At 51.7% G+C, this 17,378-nt stretch overlaps 2 protein-coding genes across 3 annotated transcripts; both read left to right on the forward strand.

Annotated features, from left to right (window-relative positions):
• The first annotated feature begins 65 nt into the window (after positions 1–65).
• On the forward strand, positions 66–3,462 carry TMEM265 (transmembrane protein 265). Its single transcript, XM_019717248.3, has 3 exons — positions 66–578; positions 1,591–1,758; positions 2,975–3,462. The coding sequence occupies exons 2-3, from the start codon at positions 1,594–1,596 to the stop codon at positions 3,134–3,136; spliced, it is 327 nt and encodes a 108-aa protein (XP_019572807.2). The 5' UTR covers positions 66–578; positions 1,591–1,593; the 3' UTR covers positions 3,137–3,462.
• Positions 3,463–7,268: 3,806 nt separating this feature from the next.
• PHKG2 (phosphorylase kinase catalytic subunit gamma 2) lies at positions 7,269–17,355 on the forward strand. 2 transcript variants are annotated; one of them, XM_019717246.2, is made up of 10 exons: positions 7,269–7,425; positions 7,755–7,867; positions 12,830–13,005; positions 13,188–13,242; positions 14,278–14,343; positions 14,441–14,604; positions 16,221–16,311; positions 16,385–16,538; positions 16,607–16,732; positions 16,819–17,355. In XM_019717246.2, exons 2-10 carry the CDS (start codon positions 7,773–7,775, stop codon positions 17,110–17,112), a joined length of 1,221 nt encoding a protein of 406 aa, XP_019572805.2. In that variant the 5' UTR covers positions 7,269–7,425; positions 7,755–7,772; the 3' UTR covers positions 17,113–17,355. The 2 variants fall into 2 exon arrangements, with proteins under 2 accessions (XP_019572805.2, XP_019572804.2); XM_019717245.3 differs by having other exon boundaries at positions 7,271–7,470.
• Positions 17,356–17,378: the final 23 nt, after the last annotated feature.

A 17,378-nucleotide genomic window follows, 5' to 3' on the forward strand; every position in this document is an offset into this window, starting at 1 on the left:
TTCTGTATGAGCATCCGTGTAAGGAGGCTTCTGATTTTCTGGTCTGGTGGAGGGTTGGGTGGGAACTTGGGCATCATTTTTCTCTCTCTCTTGCTCTTGCCAAGACCCTCGTACCTCATCTCTAACATCGTATTATATACCTTTGAGGTAGAAATCTCCACCCAAGAAAAGAGATTTGGCGAATCTGATCTGGTTAGGGTGTCTTTCGCTGAAGTTTTAGTTTCAGTCCCTCAGACTCAGACTTCTCTGTTTCCGTTGTTCCCGACACTCCCTCAGCTCTCCAATGCCTTAGACTTTTCCCTGCTTTATCTTTTAGGTGCGTTCACTCCTTTTCCAGAAGGCAGGCCTTGCCACCTTCAGTTGCTCCCATCCTTTTCCCCTCCTTGCTTTCCTCCATCTAGCCAAACTGGTTTGAGTCAGCCACGCCTGCATCTGAGCTGGGGCTCTTCAGGTGGTGCTGGCCCCCCAGCCCCACCCCTGGGCTGGGCTTGGAGCCCTGAGTCAGCTCCATCTCTACCCACGCCAAATCACACCTGAGCAGAAGCCGAAACTCCCAGTCCCTCAAGGCGTAGAGCCAGGTAAGTGCCCCTGTTCGTGTCTCCATTTTCTCAACCTCAGCTCCGTGGACCCTCTCCCCCAATGCCCGTCTGTGTTTACCTGATCTGGGTTCTTCCCTTATACACGCTTCTGGAGCTCTGTGGCACATGTCATTCTTGGCTTATCTAGCTGCTTCTCTTTCACCCTTTCTATACTTTGTTACTTGTGTTCAGAGAACTGCAAATGGTTTCATTTTGTCTAGGATATAGGAATGGTTGGAGATACAGTGGAGAGGTAGTTTGGTGCCAGAGCTCAGAGAACCTGAAAAATGGGGAGCTGAGAAATGGTGAAGGAGTGTGTCATTATGCGGGTTTCTGTGTCGGTGATGAGGTCATTCAGACTCGGGGCTCATCTGATTACGTTGTGTGGCGTGGGTTGAGATGGCAAGAGGAGGTGGCAGGGAATCAGCCTAGCAAAGAAGGCCCCAGTTTGGGGAGGTGAGGGCTCCGATGGTCAGTTTCCGCACTATACGGATAGCGTAGGTGGGTACTTTTCCCTCCTTTCTCCCATCCCCAGACTTATTTGCACATGCAGTGGCTGCTTTGCTTGAAGTAGGGTATAGGGCCTAGGGTGCATCCTCTGTCCCTCCTTGGTGTCAGGGCCAGTCGGAGGAGTTGCAGGGAAGTGTAGGGCCCTGTGACCCGCAGCTTACAATCGGGCTGGGACAGTCTCATGCCCAGCAGCCGTTGCGATTCTGTTTCTCCTGCTTCTCAACACCTGTCATTGTGCTGCTCCCTGTGTGTCAAAAGAGCGAGTAATACAGGGAACGCTGTGCTCATACTGGCCTGCCTTTGGAGACCCTGAACCTTAAGCTGAGGACCTAAGATTTCCTCTCTTGGTCTGTCTGAGTCACTTGAGGAATTCCCCTTATAATAAGGCGGCATTCCTGAGGGTTGGGCGTGGCCACAAGGACGTGATCAGAGGGGTGGCGTCTGAGCCAGCCAGGCCATGGGCAGTTGTTGGGCTTAAAAGTACTGTGACTGTCGCCCACAGGTGATGGAGGACGAGGAGAAGGCAGGCGAGATCCTGGTGAGCACCACGGAAGCAGCTCCTGCGGCCCCCACCCACTGCTGCTGGCGCCACCTCCGCTGCTTGGCGGCCACCAGCGTTATCTGTGGCTGCTCCTGCTTGGGAGTCGTGGCCCTCGTGTTTGCCATCAAGGTGAGGAATGCAGTTCCTGTGGCAGCCGGGGTGGGGTGGGGTGGGAAGGCAGGCAGTTACTTGGCATCTGTCAGGCCTGGCACTGGGCCTGGCGCCAGGAGTAGGAGCAGGACACGGTCCTGCCATCCTGTGGCCTGCAGTCTGATGGAAGGTTGCTGTACAAATGGATACTCACTAATGGACTGCAGCTCATCAGAACTGGGAGAGGAAGCTCAGGGTATCCTGGGAGCCAGAGAGGGTCTGTGCGTGTGATTCCATCTGTGCAACAGGAGAGGAGGTGACAGCGAAGGCATCCTGGGAGGCCACAGGAAAAGAACCTTAAAGGATGAATGGGTTAGGGCTACAGGGTATTCCAAGGGAAGTGAGCGGCGTGTACAAAGGCCTGGATGGTGAATCCGACACGACTGGACCAGTGAGGAATAGAGAGGAAGTCAGGGGACCCAGATTCCCGAGGGCCCCCCTGTGCTGTGCTTCGGAGTTCAGATTCATCTGGAAAGGACTGGGGAGCCAGCCACTCACGGGTTTTTGCAGAGGAGAGTGACACGGTCAGACGTGTATTTCAGTAATATCCCCTCTCACGGCCGACGTGGAGCAGGAGCGGGAAGGGGCAAGACTGGAGGCATCTGACCATGATGAGAGCAGCCTGTGGGAGTCCAGGAGACGCTACAGAGGGCTGCATCGCTTCAAAACCCAGCAGAAACAGCACGATGTACCTTTTGAAAGACTACAGGCTAACAATTTTCTCAACACTAGTTGTAGTTCACCGATTGAGCTGTTCCTATCATCGTACGAATTTCTGGGTTTCATTCGGACAAAATCATAAAAAGAATCCTCAGTAATGAAGATGAGGCCTCTGGGCAGATTGAGCTGTTGTTTGGACATGAGTAAAATACTCCACGATAGCTCACTGTTTCTTGCCAAGAATTCCAAGTTTGGAATGAATCTGGGATGAGTAGAAGAGGACAGGGAATAACAGGATTGAAGAGTTCTTTTCCATGTGTCATCTTAGGAGCTAACAGTGGCCGCCCTGAAAAGTAGGCAGAGCAGAGAGGACAACTCACTTGGCAGAGGAGGCTTGATGAATAGCACGTGGAGCGGGAGGTCGAGGATTTGGGTGTGTGGCTTTAAGACAGGATGAGGTGGAGGGTTAGAGTGGGGCAGCAGGCACTTGGGGACAGAACGGGGAAGAAGCTTAACACGACCCCTGCCCCCACAGGCGGAAGAGCGGCGCAAGGCAGGCCGATTGGAGGAGGCCATTCACTGGGCGGCCCGCGCCCAGAGGTTCATCCTGGCCAGCTTTGCCGTCTGGTTCGCTGTCCTCTTCCTGGGGCCCCTGCTTCTGTGGCTGCTCTCTTACGCCATCGCCCAGGCTGAGTGACCCTGGGTGGCCTCTGCTGAGTCAGCTGAGACCTGAATCCCGCAGTGCAGCATGGCTAGGGTCCAGTGCCACAGTGGTCCTTCCTGGTTGGAAAGATGGTGTCTCCTTCAAAGGGCATTGATGAGCTCTTCTTTCTGGCCCTTTTTTAGAGGAGGCAGCAGCTGAGACTGATGACGACGTCAGCCTGCTCTGTTATTTCAGTGCCCACCGTTCCCTGTTCCCCCAACTGACCCCCTCCTAGGGGCCTCTACCCAGAGGTGGGGTGTAAGACCAGGCCTGATTTTATTAGAATTTGTTTTTAATAAAAACCTTTTTTAGTGGTGAAACACCGTTCCGTCTAATTGTTCTTCCCCAGCTTCCCCTGAGATCTTGGTGAGAGCCAGACTGGACATCTGACCGAAGTCTGCATCTCCCCTCACTTGACTGCTCCATGAAAAGGAAACCTTCTAGAAGCTTCTCCTCTTGAAAAGACCCCAGCTTCTCCCTTAACATGAACAGAGACCCTGAGGCCAGAGAGTAAGAGGAGCAGCCGCAGCTACTTTATTGAGTGCTTGCTGCCTTCCAGGCTGTGTTCTAACTATTCATGTTTCTTAACCCCTTCAGCCCTCACGCTCATTTTGTAGTGGAGGAAACAAGCACGATTCCCTAAGGTCACACAGCTAGTAAGGGGCAGGCAGCCCTGGGACTGAATCCAGGCTGTTTGGTTCCAGAGTTGAGAGAGGAGTGAAAGGGTTGGATACAGCACCCATCTCCCTGGATATGGAGACTTCTATGGTTATAAAGAATTTTCATGGCCTTTGTCCTGGACCTCGGGATCATATTGTAAACATTTTTTAAAGTGAGGTATGTCACACATACAGGAAAACATCCAAGGCAAATTCATAGCTCAGTAAGTTAACACAAAGCAAACGTCTGAAAAAGCATTTAGTCAAAACATTGAGCATGGCAGGCGCTCCAAAGCCGCCTTCCAGGCCTCCTAATCACTGCTCCTTCCTTTCTTCCCACAGCTAGCTACCATTCTGACTGCATTTTGCCTGCGTTTGAACATTATATAAATTGATTCATAGGTATTTTTTTTATGTCTGGCTTCTTTAACTTAACACTGTGAGATGAATCAATTTTCGTGTAGCTGTAGTTTTCATTACTGTGTAGCATTCCATTCTATGAATATATTGCCATTTATCCATTTTATGTGGGTGGATTTGGGGGATGTTTCGTCTCTTGGAGTACGTGTGCCCTGGGAATGGAATGTTGAGCTTATTTCACCATAATTCAGAGACCAGCACAGTGCCTAGAGGAATTAGATTGCACCCTGAAGAGAGAGGATGAAAGGGGAAGGAAAGGCCCATGAGGGTGTCTTCAGTATTTCAAAGTGTTCCAGGAAGGAAAAGTGGAGAGAATCCATTGTTGGTCCTGGAGTTTAGAATGACAACAATGGGTAGAAGCCATACATAGGGCAGTGGTTCTCAGCCTTGGCTTCAATACTGGAACTGCCAGGGGAGCCTTAGCACGTACTTAAGCCTGGGCTTGACCCCTAGAGATTCTGATCCAGTTGGTGTGAGGGGCTGCACGGTCATCAGGATAACAGAGTCTAGAGAGGTTTTTTACAGAAACTTTTTTAAAGGTAATATTTGATTAATTAGTAACCAGTTTACTACAAGAGAATATCCCATTCCCCCAAACTGATTTAATTCAGAGATGTTAACATCAATACAATATATGTTTTCTAATACAGAGTCCGTATTCAAATTTGCCAGTTCTCCCAATAACGTCCTTTATAGCATTTTCTTCTCTGCTTTAAGATGTGTGTGGGAATACTCATTGCATTTAGTTGTCATTTCTCTTTGGTCTCCTTCAGTTTTTAGTAGGTCCTCATCCTTTGTTTGTCTTTCATGACATGTTTGAGGGCAGGCTGCTTTGTAGAATGTCCTCAATTTGGGCTCTTATGACTGGATTCAGGTTAGAAATACTACATAAGGTGTGTCCTCAGTACATCACATCAAGAGGCATTTGGTGTCAATTTGCCCCCAATGGTAGTGACATAACACTGACAACTTGGTGAATGTAATGTCTGTCAGATTTCTGCAAGGTAAAGATACTTTTTTTTCTTTGTAATTAAAAAGTCATCTGTATAAATATCCTGTTCCCCATCAAATTTTCACCAACAATTTTAATGCCCGGTTTGCCCGAGTCAATTATAAGGCTTACAAAAATGTTGATGTTTTAAATTTCATTCTTTCTACATTTATTAGTTGGCATTCTACAAATAAGGTGTTTTCTCCATTACTTATTTACAATTTTTCGTGTCCGTCTGGTCTCATTTTGTTCTTTAGTTCAATTGGTTACATGCCTCACTGTGATTATCCTTCTTAAAATGTTTTATTGAGGTGTAATTTACATAGAATGCACAGATCTTAAGTGTGCATCGTGCTGGATGTTTGTATGTGAACACCACCTAGGTAAACAGAACATTTCTGGCAGATCAGAAGGCTCCCTCATGGCCCTCTCAGTCTCATTTTCCCCCTGATTTTGGCCAGTGGAAACCCCTTCTGTGTCCTTCCGATAAGTCCCCACCTTTCTTCACTTACTTTCTGGCACAAATTATTCCAGGCTCATCTTGCACTTTCTCTGCTCCAGCCTGGGAATGGGCCGTTTCTCCCAATAGGCCCTCGTTCCTTTTACTGGGGACTGTTACCTTGAAATCAGTTTCTAGACACTGGCTGTGTTCTTTTACTAGGATGTTATTACTTCTAGGTAGGCCCTTTAAGAGGTTAGAGCTACCCTGTTTTCCTGAAAATAAGACCTAGCCGTACCATCAGCTCGAATGTGTCTTTTGGAGCAGAAATTAATAGAAGACCCGGTTTTATTTTACTATAAGACCAGGTCTTATATAAAACCGGGTCTTCTATTAATTTTTGTTCCAAAAGCCGCAGTAGAGCTGCTGGTCCGGCTAAGTCTTATTTTCGGAGAAACAGGGTAGCTATAATTTTATGTTTTAAATCTTTTAAAAATCACACCTCCAATTTAAATCATTCATAAGGTTTTTTCTTTCCTTTCCCCATTCCACATTCCATATTCCCACAGTAAGAATCTTGGCTGCCAACTACGTCAGTATGTTTAGTCACTTGCTCAATTTCAAAATTATTATCCCATTATACTACCAAATAACAAGCCTACTAAGTAAAGTTCAAGATTTTGTTTGCAATTATTTTGTCTTTAGATTGGTGGTATAAAGTCAAAGTAATCCATTAAAAATTTACTTGGATTTTTCACTTCTTACAGGGTTGTGATCCCAAAATAACAGTTCTAAGATAGTTGTTAGAAGATGAAGTGAATTCATTCTGTGCCTCTTTCGCTGGAACATAACTTCCACAAGGGTAGGGACTTTTTTTTTTCATTGCTGTTAGTCTAGCGCTTAGACGCTCAACAAATATTTGTTGAATGAGTAAGTGAATGCCAGGGTTGAGCTGTGCTCTGAGAAGGCTTATGAAGCAAGTCTGTCCTGGCAGAATCTCCCAACCTGGTGGACTTAGAACAGTGTGTGATAAGCCCAAGCCTTTTGGGGTGGGGGGTGGAAGTTTGGGAAAAGGTATAACCCCCGATGGTGAGCACTGGGGCTCTGGAGGTATTCAAGGAGTTGGAGCAGCCACAGGACGAGGCATCCTCTTCTGGCTGACGGACGGTGGCAAGTCCAAGTCCGCACCGAGTGTCTAAGTTGGGGTCCAAGCTGTGTGCTCCGAGCGTTTGAACGGCTGGAGTCGGCCCCTCAAGGCAGGCGCTTTGGACCTGGCTTATAATACAGAGCGGAATTCAGATAGGGATACTGGGAGGAGACTGAGCGGGTCCTGCCCACGCCGGGGAATCAGAGGCGCCCCGAGTCCCCCAAGCCGGCAGCCCAGAGGTCACGTTTCCCACTAAACAACTTCCGGATCCCGTTCCAGGCGTCCAACCGCACTGGTCAACAAGTTCCGCCCTCTGCTGTCCCCAACAGATACCGTGCGCTGATTGGTCAGATTTGAAGCCACGCCCCAGCGTCGAAGCCTGCGGTAACTTGGAGTTCCGACGCCCGCGCCAGCCTAGGGACTCTCGGCTTCCTATTGGGCCACCAGTTTCCAATCGGAAGGGTTTCTCAACCTCAGTCTTCCGGCGGTGCAGGCTATTGGCGGACAGGATGGGGGCGGGCCCTGAGGTCGCTGCCGGCCCCGTCCCGGGGTAAGGTAGGACCTGCAGGAGAACCCCGCGACCGAGTGGTTTCGCGTGGACCCTGGCTTCTCTCCCCGCCTCCGCGGGTGAGTCTGCGCGAGACCCCGCGCCGTCTCCCAGCACTCGCCCAAGTACGCTTGCGCAGCAACAGCCACCTGCCCGTGTCCCCCTTCCCCGTTCTCCACGCCTTTTCCCTTTCCCTCCCCCGCCCTGCCCTGATACCTCTCCGGCTCCCTAGGCCCTTTCGCGGGGTCTCCCCAGTCCCGATCCTTCCCCCACCCCGTCCCCACCCCCCAGGACCCTGGCGCCTCAGCCGCAAGGCCTGTGTCTCCGCGAGTCGCGATGTGCGTCCTTTCAGAGCCTGTGGGCCTCCCTGCCCTCGGTGTCCTACGTGCCCTCCATTTCCTCCACACAGGCCCCCACCTCCTGCAGAATGACGCTGGACGTGGGACCGGAGGATGAGCTGCCCGACTGGGCCGCGGCCAAGGAGTTTTACCAGAAGTACGATCCTAAGGACGTCATTGGCAGGTGAGGTCACGGCCCGGGAAACGGAGGTCCGGAGAAGTTGGGTCCCAGACAGGATAGTGCTAAGTGGTGAAGGTCAGCGGTTAGTGGGGGAACATTTGGACACTAGATTCTTATTCTGGGTCAACCCCCGTTTTTTCACAAGTTCATTCATTGATGTGCTCTACAAACATAGTTAAGTACCTGCCCTGAGCCAGACAAAGCTAAACAGGAGTTGGGTAGAAGAGATGCTTATGCCCTGGAAGTACTCCAAGTGAGGTGACTGAAAGAGGCCCATGAACATCAGAAAGTACCAGGCTGTGTAAAAAGTGCTATGGGAGCTTCCCAAAGAGGTGAGACCAGAAAGGGAATTCAGCAGGCAGAGAAAAAGGAAGGCCTGTAGAGGCAGTGGCAGGTACGTTTGTTCATCAAAGGTTTCCTGAGCACGTACAGTATGCCAGGCGAACGGTGCTAGACACTGGGGGTACAAGACCCACAAGGTTTCTGTTCTCCTGGAAATTATGTTCTAGTGATAGAGACAGACAATAAACACGAAAACAAGATAAAGGTCAACATAAGTGCTATGGAGAAAATAAACAGGGACAGAATGAGTAATTAATGCAGCTGAGACTTGAAGGATGTAAATGAACAGAGCATGAGCTGAGGCAGGATACGAGGTGGGACAATTAAGTTCGTGAACTCATCCTAGAAACAGTGCTATGCATCTCATTGCTGAATATCACTATGGTCACCCCCAAAGTGGGAAGCTGTGCACCGACGCCGGCGCCTAGTCCACCCTTCAAAGCAGTTTTGGAACTCTTTTTATGGAATGGCCATCACAGCTGTCGTCATATTACCCTTGGTGTCCTGAATGTCATCCAAATGTCTTCCTTTCAATATTTCCTTTACCTTCAGGTAAAGAAAGAAGTCATTGGGGGCCAGATCAGGTGAGTAGGGAGGGTGTTCCAATACAGTTATTTGTTTCCTGGCTAAAAACTCCCTCACAGACAGTGCCGTGTGAGCTGGTGCATTGTCGTGATGCAAGAGCCGTGAATTGTTAGCAAAAGTTTAGGTCATCTAACTTCTTCACGCAACCTTCTCAGCACTTCCAAATAGTAAACTTGGTTAACTGTTTGTCCAGTTGGCACAAATTCATAATGAATAATCCCTCTGATATCAAAAAAAGTTAGCATTGTTGCCGCAAGTTCACGAACTTAATTGTCAGAACCTGTATGTTCTGGGCAGTGGGGACAGCAAGTGTATAAGACTCAGGTAGGAAAGGCCTATTCAGGATGGAAAGAGCGCAGTGGCTAGAAGTGGGAAAAGAAGGAGGAAATTAAGTTGGAGAGGTGAGTAGAGGTTAGGTTATATAAGGCCTTAGGCCATGATAGGAATTTAAGTTTCATTTAAATGAAACTGGTCATTTCAAGCGAGGTAGTGACATGATCTGCTTTACATTTCTGTGATTTGTAGGCTAGGAACTTAACCTTTCTATGCCCCGGTTTCTCCACTGTTATTGGGAATAAAAATAGATGCTACTTTGGGAGGCTGTGGTCAGGATGGAAAGAGTTAACATGATACTCTTAGCACACTTCCTGGCACATGGTAAAGTGCTCAATACAGATGTGTTATTACAGTTAAAAGAGAACATTCTGGCTCTTATGTAGAGAATGGGTAGGAGCGGGCAAGCATGGGAGCACAGAGACCAGTTAGGAAGCTACTGATTCATCGAGGCCAGTGACAGTGATGGTTGAAGACTGGAGTGGTGGTGACAGAGATGGAGAAAAGTGGATAGATTTAGGTGGTGGTTTGAAGAAGACTTGATACAATTTCCCGAAGGATTGGATATGAACCATGAGGGAAGGGGAAGAAAACAAGAATAACTTGTAAGGTTTGGAGTTGAGCACTTGCGTACCGTTGACTGAAATGGGGAAGACAGAAGGAGCGTACTGTGGGGAGGCGCGAGCAAGCAAGCCCAGAGTTCCGTTTGGAAACGTCAAGTTTGAGATTCACAGCTGGAGCTGTCACGTGGGTCTGTGAGTCGAACTCAAGGGAGAGAGTTGGGCTAGAGCTATCAATTTGGGAGGCCTCTGCATAGGCTGTAGTTGGCGAGAGAACATAGACAGAATCATCCTAAGGGGATTAGAGGAGGAGGAAACAGCAAGGGAGGTTAAGGCAATGCCATCTGTGAGTCAGAAAGGACCACAGGAAGAATGTGCTTCTGGAAGGTTGGCATGGTCTGCCACAACAGATGCTACGGGGCCCAGGAAAGCAGACTGGAGTGTGTCCATTAGATTTGTTCAGACTCTAGATTTATTTTAGACACCACATGGAGATGTCAAAAGGCCAATGGAATCAGGAATCCTGGAGAGAATTGAAGGCTCAGGACGGTGTAGCCGGAGTCTTTTACGCATAGTTGATATTTGAAGCCCCTGGGACTGGATGGAGGTTACCCGGGTTTCTATACCAGGGCAGGGAGGGTTCCTGGAGGCGAGGAAAAACCCGTAGGGAAGAACAGTGGTTCCCCTGCCTACGGGCACCGAAAGACCAGTTTGGGAAAAGGCAGAACAGAGGGTAGGGTCCTTATCATCTCGTTCAAAGATTAGCATCATCCTTTGTCTCCTCTATCTTTTCTGTTTTGTGTTTTCTGCACAGTAAACTACCTGCACACTCTCCCTAAATTACTTTTCCCAGTTTCTTCATGTATAAAGGTCGGGAGCTTTAAAAGAGCTTGGCACATTCTAGAAATCGGTGATAAGTTCTAAGTCACTGAAACAAAGGTAGAATAGCAGGGTGATAGCCAGAGACGAGGCTGAAAAGACAATGAGACCATTTGGTGAAGACCTTGAATGACAGCTGAAGGAGCTGGGATTTGATTTTTATCTTGTAGGTAGTAGGGAGGCAGTACGGAGAGAGGACAAGGCTTGAGTGCATTCCACAGTTGTGCATTCCACAACTACACCGTTGAAAGTATTAGGCATCATTCAAAAAGAGGGCTCTAGGTGTCCTGCCGAGGGATGAAGGAACACTTAGAACCTAGCAGAGTTTAAGCTGGAAAGTTCTTACTGAGTGAATGACATGATTGGCACTGTTTTAAGAAGCTAATTCTAGAAGGAGTGTGGCAGATGGGGAGCACGGGCTGAGACTGGCGGCAGGAAGAGCAGTAGGGAAGCTGTTGTGGTTGTGGGATGGGGAACGGATTTGAGAGAGCCACAGAATGGACAGGCCTAGTCGGGTGTGGTAGCTTGTGAAGCAGAGGGAGAAGCCAGCGATGGCTGCAGGGTTTCTAGTTTGGGAGTCTGACTGAAGAGCATTGTCAGTGATTGAGCCCAGGAATGTGGATGAAGGAGCTATTCTAGTTTCGGGGGAAGATGAGGTGTTCAGGGGTCACAGTGAAGGTGAGATGTCTCTAGGACCCTGGGGAAGCCATCTTCAGTTAAGATGTGTTGGCCTGACCCTCCAGGGAGATATCTGGGCATGAAGGCTGAGGTCATGGAAGTGGATAAGATTACTGAGGGAGGGTGTATATGGCCTGAGAACAGGGCCAAAGACGGGGTCCTGGGGAGTCTTCACATTGAAGGGGACTGAGGGTGGCAGAGCACAAGGCACTGGTGTGTTATCAGTAAAAAGAGCTTGGACTGAGTCTGAAGACCTGGCTTGCCCACCTTGGTGGCCATGCTCCATGGCAGAAAGGCTTCGTTAAAAGTGAGTGCTCTTACAGGTAAAACACCGTTGGGTGCCTTCCTGCTGGAGAAGTCCCAAAGAACTGGTGAGGTAGCAGGTATTCGTAGCTGGATGGCTTCCGGTGGTCTTTGAATCCCCTGAAATGGTAACAAATGTTGTATGTATGTGGCCGAGGTCTCCAGTTTTCAGCAGTTTCTCAGGTTCATTAAAAGATAAGTAATGATTCAAAGAGGGCCTCCGACTCAGATGCCCTCAGTGGTTGGGGAGTAAATTAAACTGAAGTGGCTGTAAGACAGTAGGAAGTGGTGAGCATTGTGGTAGCTGGAGGCGTCTTGTCCCGCCTGAGAGCTGTGGATTCAGATTTGTGCAGAACATCGCACTGACTGAAATATAATAGATCTGTGGTCTACATTTGGCCAGAGGGTCAATAGTTTGCATCCCTTGAGTGAACCGGATGTGGTGACAGGCATTGCAAGCAGGGTTATGTAAGAGCAGGAGGCCACAGCGCACAGCAGTAGGGCCGTGAATGGCAGCCAGGGAACCGGGAGGAAATGGGGTGTGAGGCCAGATCGTGGCGAGATCTGCGCCTTAGCTTGAGGTACGTGTAGGCTCATAGGGCGTTGGTGACACGGCCCAAGCGAGGAAACGCCTATCTGGGACTTCGTCTTTACAAGCCAGTGGGCTTTCCTGGCTCTGCCTCACGAATGCCTTCTCGGCATCCCTTCAGGATGCTGTTGGCTGCATTTCAGAGCTGGCGAAGTGGAACCCCAGAGGCTTATTATGTCAGTGGGTCACCTGGCGGTTAATTAGTGGCAAGTTGGGGCCTAAACCAAGGTCTCCTGTCTCAGCTTTGGTCTTCTAGTCAGTGGCCCCGTATTTATTTGGAGCCTCCTACACTTGAGGTCATCAATGTAGGGGAGGTTTGGGGTTTGGAACTTTGGGGTAATCAGGGAAGTGGGAGTCAAATTGGGAGGGAGCCTTAGCTCGTTTCCTCCCACTTTTTCCTTGTGGGTTTTAGGGCAGGGAGCAGCTTCTGGGGCTCAGAGTGGAACAGCCTTGCCTAGGATGAGCCCTGGGCAATTTGAGTCCAGGACCCTGCCTGCCTTCCCGGGGGCTCTGTGTCACCCCGTGCTGGTGCCCAGGTGGCTTGCTCAGGCTACTGTGAAGCTGCGTAGGCCAGGAACAGCTGCTCGGGAGACTGCCGTGCCAGAGGGGTCATTTGTCCGGTGCAGCGGGTGTGGACGCTGCGCTCGCACGGGGCAGGAGAGCAGGAGCCCTGACCGCGCTCTCTGGCTCTGGCAGAGGGGTGAGCTCTGTGGTCCGCCGATGCGTTCACCGAGCCACTGGCCATGAGTTTGCCGTGAAGATCATGGAGGTGACAACTGAGCGGCTGAGTCCTGAGCAGCTGGAGGAGGTGCGGGAAGCCACGCGGCGGGAGACACACATCCTTCGCCAGGTCGCTGGCCACCCCCACATCAGTGAGGCCACCTTCCCCGCCACCCCTGCTACCCCCTTGGCGTGGCCAGCCTTTGGGTCCCCACTGCCTCCTGTGGTTCTCCTTCCTCCCCAGTAACAGCCGCTGCTCCCTGAGGGTGGAAGCCCCTTGAAGCGCACCGTCCCTTTCCATCTCTTGTCTCTGCCCTTCTGCCTCTTTCCGCAGTCACGCTCATCGATTCCTACGAGTCTTCTAGTTTCATGTTCCTCGTGTTTGACCTGTGAGTATTCCCGGCGCCGTCTCAGAAGCCTACTCCTCACCTCCAGGCATGGCCCAGCCTTACAGTGCAGTGGGCAGGCCGAGACCCACCTGCCCATCCTCCTCGGCTCCAGCCAGGGTCTGCCCACCACCCCCTGGCCTCGGTGCCCTGATTGAGGCAAGTTCAGGTCCAATAGTGATCAGTGAAGTACAAAGAGTCCTCAGGACCCAAGGGCCACTGTCCCAGCCCTCCACGGTTAAAGGTGCGCGGGAAGAAGGGCTGATGTAAGAGGGGTGTCTGCCCGGGAGCTGACCACGTGTGAACCAGATTCTCCCTCACCAACCTCATTGTTTAACATCTTATACTGGTGTCTGTCTCTGCCTGTCAGTGCTTTTTCTGGTCAGTCTGAATCTGTCAGATGTCACACAATAGAATGCAAACCAGTTGCGAAGGCACTTCAAAGGGGAATAGTTTGAATACCAAATATTAAAGAGAGGCCCTTGGAAAAAATTCACAAGGTCTTCATACAGAAATGGCCCTCCGCAGAAATCCAAGGGCAGGCGGGAAGCGTCTGTTTCACCGCCATGCAGCTCTGCAGACCAGTGGTCACTGTCCAAAGTGATACTTGATATGTTCATCATGTTTCAAGGTTTGACGCAGAGTTGCAACTATAATCTCCATTTTTAAAGAGAAGACAAAATAAGCAAAATTCAAAATAAAATCCTATTCAACTTTTTTCCCACTATTAACTGAAATTTTGGTTGGTGGTATAAATAGATCCACTTTAAAAGGCCCTTCTTGAACGGCAGATAACAAGGATCTCTTGTAAGTTATTGGCACAGGAAGGCACTTATTCTTGCCCAAATAGCCCCCCTAGTGGCACAGCGCGTGGTTCCGCTGCCAGTCCACCGGGCCACGCTGCCCAGTACACAGCTTATTTTGGGGTGCTGTCTCAGACCCTCTAGTTTGTCCTCTACAGTGTTTTCTGTGAGCACCGGCTTATTTCTCAGCCCCCACTGTGAGGGGCACCCACCTGCCAACCATTCCATCCCTCAGGATGCGGAAGGGAGAGCTGTTTGACTACCTCACAGAGAAGGTGGCCCTCTCCGAAAAGGAAACCAGGTAATGACTGAGACTGCAGCCCCTGGGGTGAGCAGGAGTGGGGGGCGGGGCAGGGACAAGCAGAGGAGACTGCGCCCCCCACCCACCCCTACCCCAGGTCCATCATGAGGTCTCTGCTGGAAGCAGTGAGCTTTCTTCACGCCAACAACATTGTGCACCGAGACCTGAAGCCCGAGAATATTCTCCTAGATGACAATATGCAGATCCGACTTTCAGACTTTGGGTTCTCCTGCCACTTGGAACCTGGCGAGAAGCTCCGAGGTGAGGGGACCTGGGCCTGAGGCTGTTGGGCTGGGTCTGAGCCCTGAGTCCCATGTACCGAGGAGGGGAGTTGCTGAGCACGGGCCTCGTGTCCTCTGGGTACAAAGCCTGATGTGCAGCTCAGAGTGGGTGTCTTTCCCTGGGGAGGATGGAGACAGACGGGTAAACAGGTAAGTGGCACCCAGTGGGGCTAGAGGCCATGCAGGGGGACACCAGGAGGAATGAGCTCCTGATTTAGCTGGAGGGACCCACCGAGCATGGGCTCCAGAGCTGGTTCTTGGGAGGCTGAGTCTGTCCCAGGAGGGAAGAGAGAGGGAGAGGCGTATAGTGGGGCTGAGCTGCAGTTTCGGGCTTGGGCGGAGACAGAGGGCACTGCTCACCTGGGAAGCTGGGACGCAGACTCACCCCATGTTAATGTTTTGTCGTGAGGGAAATAATTTTCTGGTACAAATGGGGAAGGAAAGTTCAACTGCAGGAGCCCTCTGAGTGTTAACTGTGCTGCCTTCTCTCGCTCACTGGCTTTGCACTGGACTTCCACTCGCCGACATTTACTGGCCACTTAGTGTGAGCGAGGCCCCACGCTGCATCTTGTCTACATGGCTTAGTTTTCTAGATCCTCTCAGCAGCTCTTTGAAGTCGATGGTTTTGGTGTCCCCATTTCATAGATGTGTGGTGACTGGCCAAGGTCACGGGGCTGGGATTTGAACTGGGGCAGTCCGACTCCAGAGCTCATGCTTTTCAGCTGTGCTGTTTCCCTCTGGGCTCCCACAGACTCGTCCCTGTTCTGGAATCACCTTGCCTCCCTTCTCTATCCTCTCCCTGCGCTTGGGAAATTCAGGTTTTCCTTTAAAGCTCTAGGTCAGCTCAGATCCCCTGTGATCTGTTCTTTGCCCGCCCCCCCCGCCCCCCCCCGTTCCTGGCACACATCTTCCTCTGTTGTTTCTTACTTACTTACTTCCTGGTAGACAGTGAGTTTGGTGAGGACACACCTAACTCCCCTGGGGCCAGTGTGCTCCTTGGTATGTGGTAGGCGGTAAATCCTTCGTGTAGAATGAATTCCTAGGATAGTCATTTTCAGTCTCGGCTGTTAGATCTCCTGGCAGTGTGCCACGCAGGGCTGTTGGAAATCGCTGGGGTGGGAGAAGTGTGCCTAAAGTGGCAGAAGGAACTAACAGTACAGGTTTGGATCGAGTTGTGGGGGCTCCGCTGTAGGAGATGCCTTCATCCTGAGGCTGCAGTGGGAGCCAGGGAAGGGCTCTGAATGGGGACTCACCCCATGTGTGCTCGGGGGGATCCCACTCTCCCACTCATCCCCCCTGGCTTCCCCTTACTCTGCTAACCAGAGTAAATTCCGGGAGGAGGAGTAGGTGTGGGCAGGAAGGAATGCAGGAAAGATACATGTGTGTTATGTATGTGAAAACGTGGTGACATGTTGTGTAAGACGTGTTGTGTGTGTGGGGGGGCGGGGTGTCAGCTTGGCCCAGAGGGTTGAAGGCGGCGAGGGGCACAGCCGAAAGTCAGCTGTTCCCAAGAAGGTGTTCAGCAGGGTCAGGGTCTAGTCCTGGGACTTGGCGGGGGCTGGTGACATGCCACCCACCCCAGCCCTCTCTCCCCAGAGCTGTGTGGGACCCCAGGGTACCTAGCGCCAGAGATCCTTAAATGCTCCATGGATGAAACCCACCCGGGCTACGGCAAGGAGGTCGACCTGTGAGTTGTGGTGCCCCCGCCCTCCTGTGCGTCCTTCAGCCCCGCGTCCTGCCTGACCGTATGTCTTTCCCAGCTGGGCCTGCGGGGTGATCCTGTTCACACTCCTGGCTGGTTCGCCGCCCTTCTGGCACCGGCGTCAGATTCTGATGTTACGCATGGTCATGGAGGGCCGCTACCAGTTTAGTTCCCCCGAGTGGGACGACCGTTCCAACACTGTGAAGGACCTGGTGAGCTGGGGCCACGGGGTGAGTGGGGAGGCCCAAGAGCTGCCGCTCACGCCCTGGCTTCCCCCCAGATCTCGAGGCTGCTGCATGTGGATCCCGCGGGGCGCCTGACGGCCGAGCAAGCCCTGCGGCACCCCTTCTTTGAGCGCTGTGAAGGCAGCCAGCCCTGGAGCCTCACCCCCCGGCAGCGCTTCCGGGTAGGTCTGAGTCCGGGGCTGGGCTGCTGTCCCGTCACCTGTCTCCTGTGGCGGGTGCTGCAATACAGCGCACTGTCCCCTCCCAGGTGGCCGTGTGGACAGTGCTGGCTGCTGGGCGCGTGGCCGTAAGCTCCCACCGGGCTCGGCCACTGACCAGGAGTGCACTGGTGAGGGACCCCTACGCGCTGCGGCCAGTGCGGCGCCTCATCGACAGCTGTGCCTTCCGGCTCTACGGGCACTGGGTGAAGAAGGGTGAGCAGCAGAACCGGGCAGCCCTCTTCCAGCACCGGCCCCCTGGGCTGTTCCCCAGCATGGGCCCTGAAGAGGAGGGGGAGTCAGCTGCCGTCACCGAGGAGGAGGCCATGCTGGTGCTGGGCTAGCGCCTCAGGCCTGGGGAATCCCAGAAGCAGGACTCTCCAGGAGCAGGATTTGTATCATTCCGGCCACTCTGGGCTCTGGCCATGCCCGCCACCGACCATATTATCATAATGACCAACCCTGTACCCCCACCCCCGCTCGCCAGGGCTTCGCGATCAGAGCTGGGGTGGAAGGGAGCCACTCGGAATGCCATGCCTGGTCGTCTTAGTGCTACGTATGCAATAAAAGCTGTTACACGCCCGGGAGAGCCGGTGCCCTGCGTCTGGTG

This window comes from Rhinolophus sinicus, chromosome 10, assembly GCF_057876585.1.
Source record: "Rhinolophus sinicus isolate RSI-liver-muscle chromosome 10, RSI-T2T, whole genome shotgun sequence".
In the NCBI taxonomy this organism is placed as follows: Eukaryota; Metazoa; Chordata; class Mammalia; order Chiroptera; family Rhinolophidae; genus Rhinolophus; species Rhinolophus sinicus.

What these genes read in the sequence shown, in the direction of transcription:
- TMEM265 (XM_019717248.3), top strand. Translation starts at nt 1,594, where the DNA reads ATGGAGGACGAGGAGAAGGCAGGCGAGATCCTGGTGAGCACCACGGAA. An exon ending in CCCTCGTGTTTGCCATCAAG is followed by an intron (nt 1,759 to 2,974) that starts GTGAGGAATGCA and finishes CTGCCCCCACAG; the next exon opens with GCGGAAGAGCGGCGCAAGGC.
- PHKG2 (XM_019717246.2), top strand. Translation starts at nt 7,773, where the DNA reads ATGACGCTGGACGTGGGACCGGAGGATGAGCTGCCCGACTGGGCCGCG. An exon ending in TACGGCAAGGAGGTCGACCT is followed by an intron (nt 16,312 to 16,384) that starts GTGAGTTGTGGT and finishes TGTCTTTCCCAG; the next exon opens with CTGGGCCTGCGGGGTGATCC. An exon ending in CCCCCCGGCAGCGCTTCCGG is followed by an intron (nt 16,733 to 16,818) that starts GTAGGTCTGAGT and finishes GTCCCCTCCCAG; the next exon opens with GTGGCCGTGTGGACAGTGCT.